The 18,156-nt window shown below is 41.0% G+C and overlaps 2 protein-coding genes across 5 annotated transcripts in view; one reads left to right on the top strand and one right to left on the bottom strand.

Annotated features, from left to right (window-relative positions):
- Nucleotides 1-759: 759 nt before the first annotated feature.
- On the bottom strand, nucleotides 760-16,925 carry PGPEP1L (pyroglutamyl-peptidase I like). Of its 3 annotated transcripts, none has more exons than XM_069025461.1 (6): nucleotides 16,547-16,925; nucleotides 11,633-11,788; nucleotides 8,974-9,026; nucleotides 2,784-2,900; nucleotides 2,100-2,329; nucleotides 760-1,169 (listed from the first exon to the last, which is right to left on the bottom strand). In XM_069025461.1, the coding sequence occupies exons 2-6, from the start codon at nucleotides 11,664-11,666 to the stop codon at nucleotides 980-982; spliced, it is 624 nt and encodes a 207-aa protein (XP_068881562.1). In that variant the 5' UTR covers nucleotides 11,667-11,788; nucleotides 16,547-16,925; the 3' UTR covers nucleotides 760-979. The 3 variants fall into 3 exon arrangements, with proteins under 3 accessions (XP_068881562.1, XP_068881563.1, XP_068881564.1); XM_069025462.1 differs by having other exon boundaries at nucleotides 11,633-11,784; XM_069025463.1 differs by lacking the exon at nucleotides 2,784-2,900.
- Nucleotides 16,239-18,156, top strand: part of LOC138116304 (protein FAM169B-like) — a 36,322-nt gene continuing 34,404 nt past the window's right edge. The window contains exon 1 of one of the 2 annotated variants that reach the window (XM_069025457.1): nucleotides 16,239-16,315. In XM_069025457.1, the coding sequence (XP_068881558.1) occupies nucleotides 16,282-16,315 (34 nt within the window). In that variant the 5' untranslated portion in view covers nucleotides 16,239-16,281. The remainder of the gene's footprint in view (nucleotides 16,316-18,156) is intronic. The other variant, XM_069025459.1, reaches the window with a different exon arrangement.

Raw genomic sequence — 18,156 nt, 5'->3', positions numbered from 1 at the left:
AGGTGTCCAGATTAAGCTGCTGCTGTGCTGTTCTGACTGATTTCATCTCGTCCTTGTGTTCTGGCAGCAGGATTACAGAGAGTGTGGACGTTCTCTCTGTGCTAAAGGGCAGTGCTGTGACCCTCTGTGGTACCCAGCACTTCTGTATGGTGCTGTTTGGGATGTGGAGGAGCCTGATCCCATGTTTTACAATGTGGGATCTCCTTTGGTGCCCGTTCTGTAGGTACCATCACATGCCCTGACCCTTCCCACAGTGCAGTGCTTCAGGATTGTCTCTCTTGGGACAGGTTAGCTGTTGGATGTGCCTTTGGGCTGTGCTCTGTGGAAGGGCTATGGTGTTTTCTTGTGACAGTCACTGAGAACTTGGGGAAAGTGGTGGTTTTGGGTTGAAACCCATTACCAAGTGCATTATCGATCCTGCTGGATTCCAGTTTTCTCTGTACTCTGAAGTCACTCTGGGTCAGAGCCCATTGCTGATGTGGAAAGTGGCATCTACAGCAGGCCAGTAAAAGAGAAATGTTAAACTTGACATACCAGAATCCCCAAGTGTGTTTTGGTGTCTCCCATACCCATGTTTTTTGTGGGCTGAACTCTCTGGACTCAGACAGGGGCTGAGGGGGATCTCTGTTAACATCCATCCTGTGCTGAATCCTTAGAGCTGTGAACATCCATCTGGGGTCAGCAAGTCTTTATTAATGTTCTTCCTAACCAACAGAACCAGAATTAAGCATGTAAAATGTTGTCAATTCAGTTTCACACTTTCTGAAATCTGAACAACTTTATTGTTAGCAATATGAACTGCCAATCATTTGGGTTTTTTTCCCTCAAGCCTCTTCTAAGAGATGCAAACGGTTGGTTGGGTTTTGCAAGGAAATTTCACTGAAAATAACACGGGCTATAAAATCCTTTGTGTGTGGGTTTTTAATAATCTTTAGGTCTGTTTCATTTCAGAGGTAAGGAATTACATTCTAAGAAATCATCATTTTTTTCTTACGTGATCCATCTCTCTTTGTTCCACACACTGTTCTAACATTGCTAAGATAATGGTCTGTAATGCTTTTCCTAGAAATTCTGCTGTTACCGACTCAGATAATGGAGGGACATGGATGAAAGCAGCTCTTCCATTGCCATGATACAGAGAAGTGTAGTAGGTGTAATCACAGATGTACCTGCAATATTAAGAACAAAACAAAACAAGAAACCTGAATTAAGGGCTCAGTAAACTTTGATTAAATTTAAATATTCTAAGTAGCCAAACCAGATCTGGTTTATGAAATTATTAAGAACATATTTGCTTAGTGAATAAAGGAAATGCTGAAATAAACCAAGTTTGAGAAACAAATGTTGCTTATCTGATGGTTTGGTTTCTCAGACACCCACCCACAAAGAACTTTAAATAAAAAAAAAATATCACAAGACAGGCATTCTTGTGGGGTGGGAAGGGTAACACACCCTGCTGGAAACTACAGCCATGTAACACAGTTTATGCCTAAGTCATAAAATCTCCCTGTCTGAAGGGGTTTTTTCTTATCATTCTACCTCTTAAAATGCAGGTGCAAATCCTGAATTTAAGGGCTAAGACTAGCTGATTCTTATTTAAAATAAAATAAAAATCTCGATTTTGTTTTCCTTTCCAGTGAAGACTAGCATAGTAGAAAATTGCTTCAGTTCTACTGGAACACATAATGAAATCACAGACCTGGTTCTAACAGTACCTGTAATTGCTGTTCTCCTGTGTATCTATTTACATTTTGTATCCCTCCCAGTTGAGAAAAATAGATTAAAATCTGCTACTAGTCGGTATTGCTTTCAGACTCTCTTAATAGCTGAGGTTTACTGGGGTTGTTTGTCACAGGGTGTGCTATGTTGGAACTTGTTTTGTTTGGAATTTACAAATCTATGGAAAAATATTTACTGGCTGTAGTTTTTCATGAAGGCTGCTTTACATAAAATTTAAATTCATCCCAATCTCATACTTGTGCCTCTGAAGACTTTGCTTCAGAGTGATTTTGGTTGGACAGAAGGTCACGGCAAAGATTCCCCAAGGTTAAATGAGCGGATTGAGCTGTTTCTGTGAGCCCCTGATACGCGATGTTTACCTTCCCGCATCTCTGGACAGGATGATATCAATCCCTTCCACTGAGATGTTTTTCCAGAGAGTCTTCATATTAATTGTAGATTCAATCTTTTCTGGGCCATCTAGCACGCAGCAGGCACCTTCTGGGTGAAAACCACAAGCATCCCTCTCCTGGTAGCCTTTGTTCTTCCCACACTGCTCCAGGATGATGAGCGCTGTGGCGGATGAAGCCAGCCCAACGTGAACCGTAAGCTGTTTTTTCCCACCAGAGTGAATAACAGGAAATTTAAAATGAGACCTGTTTTTTAAAAACATGTGATGCAAAAGGGCCAAGCATTATGTGAATTACTGGCTTCAAGGTGGAGAGTCTTGCTCATGTCTAAAGAAAACTTTGATAAGGGATTATAAATGAGAACCAAATTAGGCTGTAGTTTTTGTTGTGTCTAGTCAGAGCTGCAGCACCTTTTTTGCAGTTTATGGTAGATTTTTTCTTTGCCTTTGTTCAGCATCAGATATGCTGTTTAAATAGCGTGGGGTTAAACCAGCATGCTAATTAGTGTGTGCTCCAAATTTCAGCTTGGAACCTTGATCACAGTTTCAATAGTCACTTTCCAGAGTTGGTTGATGTTTTGCAATACTCTCTTAGAGATTTTTTTCATTGTATTCAGGGGAGGGGAGGAAATTGTGTAACATTGTCATTACCCACCAGTGGCTTAAGAGTTGTCCATATCTTGCAGACTTGCTCCTTGGCTTTTTGGTAAACCACTGGCAGCTGCATGATCTGGAGATTGATGTTTTCACCAAGGCCTCTCTTGGACAGCTCCTGCGTTTACAAAAAAGCTACTGAGGGACTTGAAGGAGCATTGGATTTCTGACTGTGATAAAGAAACCGGGCTGATTCAACTGAGAAAACACCTGAAAGAACAACACCTAAGCCCATGGTTCCTGAACATTGGTCTGCAATGAGATTTGTTTTGTGGTTGCTCCCTCTCTTTTCACTGGAAGAGACTAAAATGTGCCAAACAGTTTCCTAATGTCATGTCCGTTCGTGTGGAGCCATTGTTGTGTTTTCCAAAGAGATGCTCAGTCTCCAGTGGGTGGGAGGGTTATTGCTTAGGGACTGGTCCCTGGGGAGCCATGAGACAGCGTTTCTCAGAAGAGCTCCACATGTGAAAGCATTTGCTGTAGGTAAGAGCTGTTTCTCTGAAAGATCTGGTAGAAAAACTGCACTGCCAAGAGACAAAACCAATGAGAATTCACCTTAAGCATGACTTTTTCACTCCAGGGACATGAGATCTGCTGGCTTGACCAGATTCAGGTAACCTATGCTGAAGGTCACTGTCAATATGAGGAAGTCGCATTTAGAATGAGTTTAATTTAATTTTTTGGTCTAGAATGTTTCTCTAGTAAAAGGAAATGTCACTGAGATGTTACTTCTCTGTCAATTATGTACAGTTGAATTTCCACACAGGACCAATTTTCCCCAAGAAAACAATTATGCCCAGAATTGAGGTGAATGGAACACAGGTACCCTTCAAAGTAGCAGGTTGGCCAGGTGGTTGGAAGATGGTCTGGAGAATAAATGTCACATGGAAGTGACTTGAAATGATTTTGTCAGTGGAACAGGGATAACAAACAAGGCATTGGCCTCAGTAGAAGGTAAGCAGCTGCAGTGGCAGGATGCAGAAGGAATTCATCTGAGGTGGAAAGCTTTGTCCCAGAAGAGGAAAATGGTGGTTGAAAATCTGTGTTCCATTTGAGTAAGCTGCTACCAAAGGATGGTACACATGAAGTTTTTAAGGGGGAGCAAGCAAAAGTGGAGGTGTCTGATTAGCCCAAGAAACCTGTAACTGTATTCAGTGTCATTGTCTTTTCAGGTTTTCATTTCTCACTCAGGATACCCCCGCAGATGAGGCCCACAGTTCTGGGAAATTTGCCCTTCAACACTCGCTTCCTATATAAACTGTTCCAATTTTCTTGTCAGCGGAAGCATTGATTAGCTGTGCTCAATAAACTATTTGACACAAGCAAGGAAACAATGCCTTCAGGGAAGTAAACACATTTGGAGAACAGTGCCAGCCTTTTTTCCTGTGGGCGCTGACAGTCTTTGAGAGCCCATTGCATCATCTCACTGAAGAATGCTGTACTGTGCCTGTGCCTCCACACAAGAAAACCCCAGCTGGTTCACAATTAGCATTTTCTTTTCCAAAGCATTTTTAATTTTTACATTTAATGAGATTTCCTCTTTTCAACTATGAGGCTTAGAGGACTTGACTACCCCTAACTTTGGTGCAGAACATGGAGACCCAAAGCCAGCTGTAATGCTGTTCTCCTCTCGTGCTCTCTGGGTCAAGACATTCTGTTGTCACCAGTTGTCATGGCTGAAACACACAGAAATACTTTTGTGCAGGACAAAACTGAAGCTGGCCAATAGCAAAGGGCTGAGAATTGGTGTCAAAGGAAGATGGTTCTCTATGTCTGAAGGAATTTCAGTGTGTTGTCAATAATGTGTATTACTGTGTTGTTTAAAAATCCTAGCCATGGGCTTACACCCTGATAGACCAGATGCTGTGTAAACATGGAACAAAATAAAAAAGGTTGTTCCTTGTCTCAGCTTTAACCAGAACCAATTTTGCATTTAAGGTGGGAGACTGAAAATGGTTAGAGGAGGGTAACTGCACCTGGAAACTAGAGCTCACACTGGTGAGTAGGTTCAGTAAACAAGTGCCTGTCTTTTGTAGTTGAAACAGGAAAGGAAATTTCAAAGGAGGAGAAAAGTTTTGGAGGACTGTTTTGTGGGAAAAGTGGTTCAAAAGAATACATGAAGATTCTTTTTTGGGAAGTTCTTCTAGAAAAGAGAAGAAATCCAGCATTATCAGCTGCTGACCTCGAGCTGTTGGTGAGCTCTGGTCATAGTCCTGGTCCACTGGTGTTCCAGCCCAAAGAGAAGTGATTTGCACAGCACTGTGCTCAGGTTGGTGCTGGGTATCTCACTGCATGTTGGAAACAGCTTGAGCATCTAGAAAACTCCAGAAAATATCACTGATTTTGCCTGAGTTCTCACTGATTTGGGTTGCTGGGAAGCTGGTTGTGTGTGTTAATTTTGTGAACCGCTTGTGTTGGTGCAGAAAGGAAACCAGAAGTTTTCAGTTGCCCCAGCCAGACTGCAAGTACATTGCAAACAAAGGTGTTTTGTGTGCCTGGTTAGTGAGTGGGGTTTTGTTTATGTGTTTGGTTCGGGCTTTTTGTTGTTTTGGGTTGTTTTTTTTCTAACCCTGCAGATACCTTCTGAAAGCTTTCAAGAAAGTTCCAAAACAGAAATGAAAGCACTAAATAGCAATGTCTTAGTTTCACAGATGATGAAACTAAAGCAGAGAGGGAGAGAGACAGATTAAATGACAGATTTCCAAAACCACATGGTCAGTGGCAGGATGAAAAACTGCACTGGGAGATCTGATCCTCATCTCCCGATAGCAGACATAGTTCCCAGAAGCAGTTGGAAATGTGACCTGTTCTTTGCACTAACAGTTTAATTACTATGAATGTTGTCACTCAATTTATATTTGTGCCTTATTAACTGGGGACTTTGACCTTGATGGTGGACTGCCCTGATAGGTTATTTGCTGCCAAGCTGCAGACAGGACCTTCTGGAAGAGACACAGAAACACGGCTGGATCAAGGGTTATTAGGTGGGACAATCAATCTGTAGTATGGAATAAATAAATCAGGGGATCTGGGATTCTGAAGGTCCCATGTGGTGCTGCAGCACTAACACACTGTGCTAACTCAGTGTGATCTGTCAGCAAATGCAGAGTAAATACCTGGTGGTGTTTTCCTTTAGTGAGAATGTCCTGCACTTCCAGAGTTAAAAGTGTTGCTGGCAGAGCTTTCGTGCATATTTTAAGAGGGTATTTCAGGTGAATGAAGTTATGAGAACCATGAAAAACTTAGTGAGACAGGTTTCTAAAGGACAAGCCGTCTTTCTAGTGCTAGACAACCATGTTGGGCCATGTGATGGTGTCTGGAAGAGCTCTGAAGCTTTTCTCCATGACCCTGAATTGACAGGTTTGCCTGTACTTTCAGATCCATTTGATCCCCTTTTCCCTGAACACTTGAGGAGTACCTGCTGAGAAGCAAAAATTCCATGGGTGATGAATGCAATGCTGATGAAGGCCTTGTGTGAGAGTCTTGTGCTGTGATGAGAACTTGGGTCCATGCAAAAACAATGGGGTATTCCTCACGTTGTTGGAAAATTATATCTTCATATTATAAAAGAGGCAATTCAGGACAAATACTCTTTTTAAACCAGCAGATATAGAGATTTGCAGAGTTTTACCAAGATTTATCATTTAATTTTGGAGGACTTCAAGGAAAATTGGCTTATTCACCAAAAAGGTAGTAGTAGTAGTAAACAGTTAATTTTTAAGAGAAACAATATTTTCCTGAGTGTCCAATAAAGACATAGAAGGGAGGTGGCTATTGGAATGGGCTGTGTGCTCACTGGATCAATCTCTGATCCTTCCTACAGCAAGAAGAGAGGTTCAGGGGAACAGTTAATCCCATCAGCAACATCTCGTGGAGGAGCTGGTAACAGGGATTTTAAGGAAGCAGTTGTGAGTAAGAGCAAGTATTGCTCACAGAAGGGCAGACATTGCTCTTTGGCAAAGGATCCATTTCAAAAGCATGGAGAGTGAGGCTATGCTTTGGAATTAGGAGACTGGAACTGTTAAATGTATTTTTACAGGATTTCAGATGCTTTTGAGGACCCTTCTGGGATGTGAACTTTTAAGACTGCATGTATCAGCATTACATCATCACCGAGGGTGCTGTGGTATCCAGGCTTTTGATAAGCACCTACTTCATTTTGGGGTAATAATGAGGATAGTTCTGGGTAATCCTACAAAGGCATTAAGCCTGATCAGTCATATTTAGTAGGTCTGTTCTGGCTGCTCAGCACGTTTCCGAGGATGAATCTGAGTGCACACTTGCGTGGTTCACAGCAAAGAGGGTTTTGGCAGGAGGGTTTTATGTCACTCCAGTGATCCACGCAGATACCCCAAGCCAAGACAGGATTACTTCCAGATGTAAATACTAAATTTTGCTATCTTTAATATATGTGCATAAGCTTCCCGAAGATCATAGGGCTACTCCTATGAATGAGGCCAATGGAACAATACTATGAGATTGATATTTAGTGTGGAGAAGCCTATCAAAATTCAAAGTACTTCCAGATTTGCAGCAGATTTCTCTGAATTGCCTGAATTAACCACCTTTGCCAGGGAATAGGAAACCAAAACAGCATCCCCAGTCAGAATACAAATTAATTCCACATAGAGGGTGCCACATCAGAGGGAAATGGATTTGTTCTCCTCCATACACAAGGACTGACATCTGTTTTGTTATGGAATGCTGTGGCCCTTGTTATGTAACTCCCTGGCGTAGCCAGCTCATGGCATTGTTACAGAAAACTCATCCCATCGGTGCATTCTCGCTTGAGGCTGTTTTGCTTGCAGATAAAGAACATGCTCTCTTTTCAGTCAGAAGAGGATGATCTTGCACCCAAAATTAGAACCAATAGGAATCAGGAAATAATGAGCAAGAACACTGTCAACTGACAAATATTTGTGGTTTAGGGCATATGTCACGCTGGAGTTAAGATAATTTATGTGTCTCCTGTCATGACTGGGGTGTGGAAAGGTATCACAGAAGTATTTTTGTTTCTTGTTAGCCTACAGGGATAACATCCCTTATGACTTGGAGGGAGAAATAGATTTATTCTACCAAAAGCCAAGCTGCACTCAGCATTCTTCACCCAACAAAGCTAGGATAGAAAAGATGTATATGTTGGTGGAATTGCTATAGCTTTGGTCTTTGGAAAAACATACTGGCTCCTTGTTTTACTTGGCTTGAGTGCACTTCATTTTCAAAACAGATATTCAGCAGCTGTTACCAAAATTTGTACTATGGTTATAGTCCTGTAGAGCCATCACCTTTCTGTCATTACTAACACTTTCCTATAGCTGCCTTTCTCATTTCAGTGTCCAAAAGAATTTAAAAAATGTATGGACTTGTTTCAGTCTTCATAATAGAACACAGTCCCCTTGGTTTGTTTTACACATCCTCCTTTCCATTTTTACCGGTATTATCTGTCTTTTCTTGCACATTTTGGACCAACGCTCCAATTCAATTTTACTACTTTGACTGTTTCCCCACTAGTTTCAGATTTCATTGTGTAACCTTCTTTCTACCTTGGGATTGCTAAAAACTTATGTGGAAGATCCTCTCACAATAACTCTGTTCATAGGTACCTTATGAGAGTAACTGGACTCCAGGAAAAGCCATTTTCTATGACAGGGAGAATGAATCAGTTAATGCTGAAAGCCAGGTATCCAAGCCTTGTCTTTGTATCCTCTAGCTAAATTTGTTCTAATACAGAGATTTAGGAAACCAGGAATTTTCCAGACTGCATCTGAGACTTGTTACTGCTAGTCAAGGTGTGTGGAGGGAAAAAACCTCAGAATGACCTTGTTTTCAGTGTGACTGTAGACTTCACTGTCATTTGAAAGTGGAAGCCAAAGCTGAAATGTGAACTCACACCTAGAACTGGAACAGTTTAGGTTCTGTGTTCCTGAAGCAGGCAGTGTGAACCCAATAGGCTACACGTGTGTGAGAAGGAAACCACCTCACACAGATATGATAAAATGAACTGTGGTAGGAGAGATGATTGGTTTACTGAAGACAGACACAACCTGTGGCATATGTAATAGTTGTAGAGAAGGCACCCTGGGTAAAATTCTGTTTAATGAGTCAGTTTAAGGGAATGGAAAGCCTAAAACCAGTTTGTGTTGAGATCTCTAAAAAATAAAGCCTCCCTCCTTTTTTTTTTAAATGCTTACCTTCACTGCTTCCCAGCTAGAATTGAGCAGGTATTGTCTGAAGGGACCAAAACCTGAAAAGAAAGAAAGGTGGTTTTAACCTGTGCTTACTCTGCTGTTGCAGATTGGGTGCTGATATGTCTGCACACACATATTTGTTCTTTATCTTCCTATTTTTGGTTATGGAGGTTGAGTTTTTTAGATAGGATTTAGCCTTTATAACACTTAAGGGAATAGTATTTTCATTTTGTATCTTCACTGATAGAAGAACTAATCCTGCAATCTTCATTCATGTCAAGGCTTTCTTATGAGAGAGCCTTAACTAAAGCTGGTAAATGTAGTGGAACCAATAGGACAGATCATGTAAATGATGGTTTTGGGGAAGGATCATCCTCCATAGAAATACCACTATTAAAAGTTATGGTTTTAAATACTCCCAGGTCACAGTTAATGTATCATTCTTATTGTTAAAGCTCATGAAGATGAAGATAAGCATATTTGATGAAAATGTTTGAAAGAGCAATATTTATTTAATTTGTAATTTATTTGAATCCCAAGTAATGAAAACTTAGAGTTTTCTATCAGGGAAAGTGTGCTTTTTTGTGATGCTGGGAAAAATCTTATTTCACTTTTTCCCCCAGGAAAAGAGAGGAGAAAAGGGGAAAGAACATTTTGACTCCAAAGTATTACATTCAATTTTATGCATCCTTTTTTGTGAAAGATCTTTTTTTAATAAAAAGGAAAAAAAACTAATTTTGAGCAGATGGGCATTTTGTCATTAAAATGTTTGATGGAGAACTCCCACTATCTTTATTAATCTCAATTACTGTTCTCAATCTAGACTGTTGCCAAGTCCTAGATACTGGGTGTCAGGAAAATGAGTTTGTGAAATGGTTTTAATGCTAAAACTCTTAAATATTTAAAATCCTTAAATGGACAAATAAATACTTGACAGCATATGATTGCTACTTTGCACAGTGAAAGCTACTTGTATGTGGAGACAATTAAGCCTAAATGCAGGCTTGTGACAGCTTAATTAGCACTAGACTTTAAGAATTTCTTAATTTGTTAATACTTATTTCATAACTGCTCCATCTTTTCTCTTTAATGTTATGAAAAGCATGATGGTACTAATATTTTTGACAATGTTTTCTCCAGGTTTGATTTTCTACTATGGGGAGGGAAGAAAGAAAATGGTGCTCATTTCACATTTACAGGGAACATAAAACCCCATTAGTCCCACTCTGCTTTGAGAGCAACATGAGGGTGGCACCTGCTCCATTTTGGAGCTGTAGTTGTACAAGTTCCTGTACCTGTGTGTGCAGAACTGCAGAATTATAATGAAGTTATTAGGTAGCTCACAATGAAACACGTGTGTCAGTGGTGGCCCTAAGAAACTACTGCTTAGGATAAATTGTTCTATGAAAAATGACTAAATATATGAGAGTTTTACTGCAATACCTGCAGCAATGTGGAGAGGTAACTGGCTGAATGTTATTGGGCACCATATAATTAACTGGGCTCCCTGCCAGCAGGTTTATATTCTGAGCAGGTGAAAATGTGACAGAGACATGCTGTGATAATCTCTGTAGTAGATTAAAGATGCACTTGTGTCTTAACTAGTCTAAAACTTTTTGACCAAGTAGACTTCTGGACATAAATGGTGATCTAAAGGGAGGAAAAACTAACAGGGTGCTAAGAAGTGTTCCCAACAAGGGTATGTGCCATAAATATCATAGGAGAGAACCAGACTGTCGGCCTTTTAGGAGGTTAGCAAATACCTCATGCCCTCCCTCTCCTGCACTCCCATCCAGCTCATCTGCAGTTATGTCTGGAGCAAGCCAGACTAGTTCTGCCCATCTTGCAGCTATTAAAAAAAAAAAGGGTTTAATTGAAAACAGCAAGATGCAAATCTCTTTGATGTACTCGTTCCTATGTCCTCAGATGACCTGCACTGGAAAATTATCCAGCAACTCACATGTCAAGATATGTGTAATGATTGCCCTTAGATGAGCCAGTGGCAACAAGAGGAACAGTGAGCAGCTGCATTCCTTAGGAGCTTTAACCTTTTAAAGCTCAGCACTCTCTGAGCTGGTGGTTCTGCCTCTGTGATGCTGTAGTAGTTGGAGCCAGCAAGAGAAACTCCAAATTTGGTCCCTCATGCTGCATGTTCAGGCATGTTCCTTTGGTATATTTAAATGGAATGGTTTAGTTTAGCAGTGATGAGGCAGCATCTTCTGTTTAAAACTCCCTTACCTTGCCATGAAACTGAGCCCCTGAAAGTTGCCATGTGCTGCTCTAATTCTGGACACTGACTGTATGACATTGTGATGCAACCTGGTTTTCTTGCTTCAGAGCTTCTTTTGGGTAAGCTTTATCTAATAGTAGCCTACACTGCCTTGAGCTATGTGGTTTGGATCAGAGAGAATGTCAACAAAGATTAAAACATGGAGAGAATGAACAACAAACCAAACTGGATGGCAGTAAAAAGGGCAGACTGCAGTCTGTTTCCTCTGACATGCATCTGATTTTTCTTAGGAAGGCAAAGCAAGTTATTTTCCATTTGGAAATGTTAGTATGACCATTTGCTACTGTTTTTCCCTCCAGGAAATTGTTTATGACAAAGATCAAGCATGCGTGCATACCATCTCTGGCTCAAAGAATAAAATAAAAATCTTACCAGTCACCACCACAGTGTTGGAATCTGAATCCATGAAATCTATGCTCCAGAAGGTGGAATCTTGTTGTCTTTCAGTTCCAAACAGTATTATAATTCAGGTATCTGTGGCAAACTTCATTTGGAGCACCTTTTTTCTTCCAACTGTGATGAGTCTGGCTTCACATGACAGGGATGATTTGTGACTCATGTAACTTTTAAAGCAAAAATTATTACGCCTCTATTAAAGATAGAAGTCTGACTGACTGGCTGACTGGGACTGCCCTGAATTCTTTCCTTTCCCAGGCATGGAGTATTTAGGAAGAAGAGGAAAAGCCTAAAGAAATTTCTTGCAAAATATCCAGCAATATTTTTCATCACTTGTTTATGTGCAAGTAACAGAAAATTCATTGAATCAGTTTTATTATATTTCTGTGGGTATTCTGGTTTTAGCAGTTGGAATTCATTTCAATGGTGAGGAATGACAACTACAAAAACTTATCTGTCCATTTCCACTGTTCTTGGACTTTTTGTTACTAACTTAAACTCAGGGGTAACTTTGCTGTTCCTCTTCACAGCACTAACCTGCTTTACTACTCTTGATCTTTATCTCCGGCTTATGAAAGAGTCCAAGCACTGTACACTTTTAAAACCAAACACCAATAGGAAAATGTGTGTATTTGCTAAACCAAAACATTTACTCAGTAATATTCTTTAACAAGCAACATGTTAGAAAATCTCACTCCAACTTGCAAGGTCAGAGGAACTCTAGAAGCTGGGTTATAGCTTGCTGAAACTGGTGAGTTTAAGAGCTGGTCTGTCTTCATTAAAGTGGAGCCTGAGAGCCAGTGGGGGGGGGGGCCTGAAATCAAAACATATGCACATTGTCACTGCCCAAAACAAAAGCATATGCAAGTTCTCTTGGGAATTATAACTATGTGGGCAGAGGGTTTCACTGGGTCTTGTTTTGAGTAGGAAGTGTATGTGTGTGTGTGAGGGAGAGAGAGAGAGAGGGAGGGAAGGAGAGAGGGAGGGGAGAAATAAGCTAAGAATAGAAAGCCACTATATTATCTCAAGAGAGCTCGTAATTGTGAGACCTTAGGGGGAAAAAAAATCTCTGAAGAAATCCCTTGGGTTGGGTGGTGGCTGAATGAGGTTTGGAGCTATGACCTGTCTGTCATTTAAACAGTCCTGTGCTGAGACACAAAAAAATTTGTGGATTCTCTTTATTTAAAAGACTCTGACTCCACCATCCATTTCTTTCCCTGACTAACACAACTTGCAGAATTAACTTTTGCTGGCTGCTGGAGTTGAGGAGCTTCTAATACAAGAAGCAGAGCTTTCTACAGCTTTAAATAAGGAGAAATCTGCCACTGGTAGCACTGAATTACTTTTAAAATCCTACAGTATTTCATACTCCTATGTCAAGATTTTTATCCATTAATTTTTCTGCTTGACCAGTCATTAAAACACTTCCTATGATTCTGAACAGGGCAATGACATACCAGTCTTCTCATAGTTATTTTTGATTTGTGCTGTTTTTTTTTTTTTTTTTTTTTTTTTAAATCTAAGTACAGGGTGGTCTAATGAACAAAGCAGTTGTAAGGAATAAAGCAAGATTTAAGGTCTATAGTTGCTTAATTAATTTCCTGAATGAGAAACTGTGTTTTCTTTGGGACATGATAGCTGCTTTATACATATATATGTGTGTATATATATATGTATATATATAAAGGCTATTGCTTGACTGCTGTAAAGTATTAGGTATTTCATTAGATATTCTTCCAGAGGGGAGATGTAAGTCTATTAGTTCCATGCATTTTGAAACAACTGATATGATCTATTCGGAATGTAGTACTAGTTCTTAAAAGTTTTTACAGCTGGCAAAAGGGAGTAGAAAAAAAATACAGAGTAGCAAAGATTAATTCACTAAGCCTTTATGAAGAAGCTGATAGAATTTTGGAGGGGGAAAGTATTGTCTTTAGTAGTTAAGTTAGTCCCTTTTCATCAGCAGAGGTTTGCTGAGTTGGAAGTAAAGATTCTTTTCAGTGTTGGTAAATGCTTGTGCAAGTGTGGGAGGAATGCCAGTGGTTTAAATAAACCAGGAATGTGACAGAGACCACTGAAATTAATTTTTGCACTGATTTAATTGATTGATCATGTTCCCAAGCTTTGTGTGTGTGGCAGTATAGTTAGAGGAATAAGGCATTTATTGCAGCTGTGCCACACAGCTCAAAAAAGAATTGAAAAATTTGAATTAGGCGTTAGTTCTACTCAGAAATTATTCAGAAATGAAACCTTTTCCTTCTTCTAACATTTCTACAGCTGAAGTTGAAGCTACCCTTGAAATTTTTGTTAAAGCATGACTGTAGCTTTAATATTAGCACTGCCATGTGTATCTGTTCTCAAAACAATGGATTTGAGGGTCACTGGATATTTGAGGTCTGTGCAAATTAATCTCCCCATCCATAATTAAGAATCCAAGCCCTTGCTATCTGAAGGCAAGTCACAGACACAGCTGACTCAGCTAAACACTGGTTGTTTTTCTTCTTGCTACACACAGATGTGATTGGCATGGCACTCACTGAGAGGTAAAGAAGAAATGGAAGTAACTCAACTATGAAAATCCTGGTTATCACCTTGAATATTTTTCTGCTCAACTGTCTGATACTTTCAAAAATTATTTGAACTGCTGAGTAAGAGAAAAATATATTTTCTGCAAATGCATTCTGACCACACTGCAGAGCTGCCAGCATGCTGCTTGAGTAGCTTTTTAGTAGATGGCAAGAAGAACAGAATATGGCCCTTCATTTAGAAACAGCTCTTTAATTTTTATCTCTTTTATTATTACTTATACATATTTCTTTTATTTCTTATTATTGGCAGGCACTGACCAGTGTTTTAAACTGTTAAGTGGAAGTGTTCAATATATTCCAATTTTTATCTCAGCTATTCAACATTTAATGAGAGAAGGGAGAAATCAAGCTGTTATGCTATTTAACACTAAACTATAATGGGACTTTAAATAGAAATTTCAAGATCTAACACTCTATATTTCTTTTTCATTCTAATAAAAATAAATGATCCTCAGGAAAGACTGAAGCTGGTTTCTATGTACATGGAAAGCAGTGTCATAAAAAGAGAGGAGATAAACATTTTATCATAAAGCTCACTGTTCCCTGTGGAATGTGGCCTCTTCTACAACAAAGTCCATAGAAATGGTAAATGGAAAAATATAATGGCAAAGGACTTAGCAGGGCACATGCAACCCATGACCAACAGGTTGCTTTTTTCAGGTGTCATTTACCTGCACAAAGAAACTCTGCAAGCAGGATACACACAATTTAAGTAATTCTTTATCAGCTAATATGCAACATAGATAGCTAAAACTAATGGATTACTGGGCTGAACAGCAACATGATTACCACTGCTGATAAGAAAATGGATGAGTTTTAGCTGGCCAGGAAGTTTCTAATAGGCTGGGGAAAGTCAGTCTCTGACATTTATCGATATGGGCTGATGCTCAGCATCACTGAGTTAACACCATGTTTTCTGCCTTTTTCTTTTTCTTCTGTACCTTTTCTCTTGACTCTTTCACCAGATAACCACTGCCATCCCACCAACAGCACTTGTGTGACTTCAGCTTCCTGTCTTCCCTGCTACATCAAACTAGACTTTGGACCACAGCAGGGCCAAACCTCTGGGCTGTGGGTGACACGGGGAGAGCTGGAAGGTACAAAGCTTCAAGGGATCATGAGCATGTGCTGAAATCCACTACTGAGAGTCTGTAAGGTGTGGTGATGTGACATCTGCTCTTTGGAGTGTCAGTGCATGGGCTGAAATTGCTTTGGCTTGTACAGAAAAAAAAACCCCAAACCAACGAATTTACTTTACTGTGTGTTTTAAAGCATTTGAAAGGAGGAGAAATGCCAAGAAGTTTTTGGTCACTGTGCTGACAGGCAATAGAGTTCCTAATGAGTTGGGTCTCCAGGTCACAGCAGTGTACCTGGCTGCTCCAAGTGCAAAGATGAGTTTATTTCTTTTCAAACATACTGTTATTTCCATGTATTTTAGACCTCTATGACTTTGATACTTGTATCTATTATTGCGAATATAATTGAGTGACCGTACTATGGGGGTATGAAGGCTGCCCTGGGTCACCTCCTGAATTCTACTTTTAATTTTGGCAGCTGTGTATTGGTTTTAGCCCCTATACCTCAGTTTTATGGTTTGTGTAGCGAACAGCAGGCAGCTGCTTAAGTTTTCCAAAAGCCTCTTTCAGATTGACAGTGGTCACTGAAGAATGCTATAAAAATGTCATTTTTGTACTTATTTTTCCTCGTAACCATTCTGCTTCATGCCACCCGCGTTAAAGCAAACAGGCGTTAGGTTTATGGTTTATGTCATCCTGTACCTTTTAAATAAATAATTTGGGATTTGTGTCGGAGTTTTGTGAGTTCAGATGCAGCGGGGGCTGGTCCTCGCCCAAGGCCCTGCCTTGATGGCGGGGGCTGGGGCCATTCCTTGAGCCTGCAGCCGGGCTCGCCGGGCTCCCCTCGCCTCCCCGGGCACGGCCCCCGCTGCTCCCCGCCCTTCGCCGTCCTCCGGCCCCTGAGCCGCCATCCCGGGCCCGGCCCGCCCTCAGGGCTGCCCGCGCCGCCCCGCAGGAAGTGATGGCGGCCGAGGGAGGAGGAAGAGCCGCCGCGGGTAAGAGGGAGGAGGCGGCTCGGGGTGGCCACGGGCGGCCGAAACGCCGCAAAGCACTCGGAGCTTTGGAGGGAACCTGTGCCCGGTGGTCTGCGGCCGTGCCCCGGCGAGCCCGGGTCCCTCAGGGCCGCGCTCCCGGCAGCGCCTGAAGGAGGCGGGCAGCCCGACTCCTGCGCACAGGCTCAGCCAGAGCAGGTGCTGCAGGGTTTATTTTCCCATTTCCCAGCGTACCGGTAACTTTTCCAGGTGTTCGGCTAGTCCAAGCCCGCCCAGAGACAGCCGGCCTGGTGATTCCTGTCCGCTGTGGTTCGGCAGGTGATGCTGGGGAGAGGCTGATCTCCAAACTCCTGTCTGCAGTGTGTGTTTGGGGTCTCAGCGCGAGCGGATGAGTCAAGACTTCAGTAGATCTCAAGTACTCAGCTCTTAAAGAGTATTGGAAACACTGCATAAAAATACCCATTTTCAAAGGCACCATCGGCGGTTACCCAAAGTGAGCAAAAACCACGGTTTAACAAAAGCAGCAGGGTTTAACAAGGACAAAAGGAGCAGTAAACACAGTTCTTGTTCACACAAAAATAACTAGTTGGACTATTTTCGTGTTGAGATGATATATAAAAGGCTTTGTAACTGCAGAGTATTGTACAAAGTATGTTATACGAGTATATTATTATATACATATAGTATATAGTACCCTTCCTTTAAAAAGTATTCAGTAAAGCTTTTCTTTGCTGTTTACGAGGTGACTGTAGAACAAGAAGCACATGGAAATACAGGATGAACTTCTTTGGGAAACAGCTCATCTCCGCTCATCTCCTTTCAGCAGGAGTTGATTTGCTGTTGTTTCTGGCAGTGGGTGAAGAGGTGCTCTGCCCAGCAGAACTCAGCCCTTCAGTACCTGGTGGACTGCTTTGAAATGAACAAACGTGTCAGTTCCCAAATGGCCAAGCTCCCAGTGCTTGGTAAAGGACATGATTTTAGCATAGGTTCGTCTTCTGCACATGCTCCACCATGGATTTCCATGGGAGTCTGGCATGTGCAGTGTTCTGGGTTTGTGTTTGACTAGGAGGAGTTCCAAGAATCTCTGTTCACTCACTTGTTTGGATAAGGGCCCATTGCATCACCTCAGTTAGCTTTTGCACTGCTTTCTCTCCTGCTCTGTTTTTATACTCTTCTTTCTTAATTTGTCACGCTAGCAGGTAAATGGAGAGAAAGTGAATTTATCTTCTGAAACACATTTTAAGTTGCTGCCATTTATCTAAAGCACCTACTTCATCCCCTTCAGTAAAATAATGATGTTGTTCATTAGTTCCTCTAGCTGCTCATGGCTAAATGCACTGCACTCAGATTGCTCTATTTTCCCCCTCCTATCAACCACTTACGGAAGTCAAACATTTGTAATAATGCTATTTTTTTCTTTTTTTTTTGAAGACTCTCAATTCTACTGATGTTCTTAAATATCTCTAGATGACTAGAACTTGGGTTTTCATGTCCAAGGAGCATTGTGGTGTTGGGCAGTTCAGCTGATGCCTACGTTTTCCCCTGACTTTTTCATCACCCTCAGATTGAATGTTCAGAATAGTTGTTCTTCCATCCCCTTCCTCTTTTGGGACAGCTGATGTTGTTTTTAGGTATTGTCTGAGTTTTGGCGTAGTTATTTAATTGGAGAGATCTATGTTTAAAATAATTATGGAGCAGTTGGCAATAAGCAAGCTGAGTATGCAGTACATTTTAAGAGCACATAGAGTCAGCCATTAGCTCTTGTGCAAACGCTGCTTTCCAGTTCATGTTGTGCTGTAATTGAGATGCTACAACTCGGTCTTAAGGGCTGTTCCTGTAACTGT

This window comes from Aphelocoma coerulescens, chromosome 10, assembly GCF_041296385.1.
Source record: "Aphelocoma coerulescens isolate FSJ_1873_10779 chromosome 10, UR_Acoe_1.0, whole genome shotgun sequence".
Classification (NCBI taxonomy): Eukaryota; Metazoa; Chordata; class Aves; order Passeriformes; family Corvidae; genus Aphelocoma; species Aphelocoma coerulescens.
Note: the sequence above shows the minus strand (reverse complement) of the source record. Positions and strands in the feature narration are given on the sequence as shown.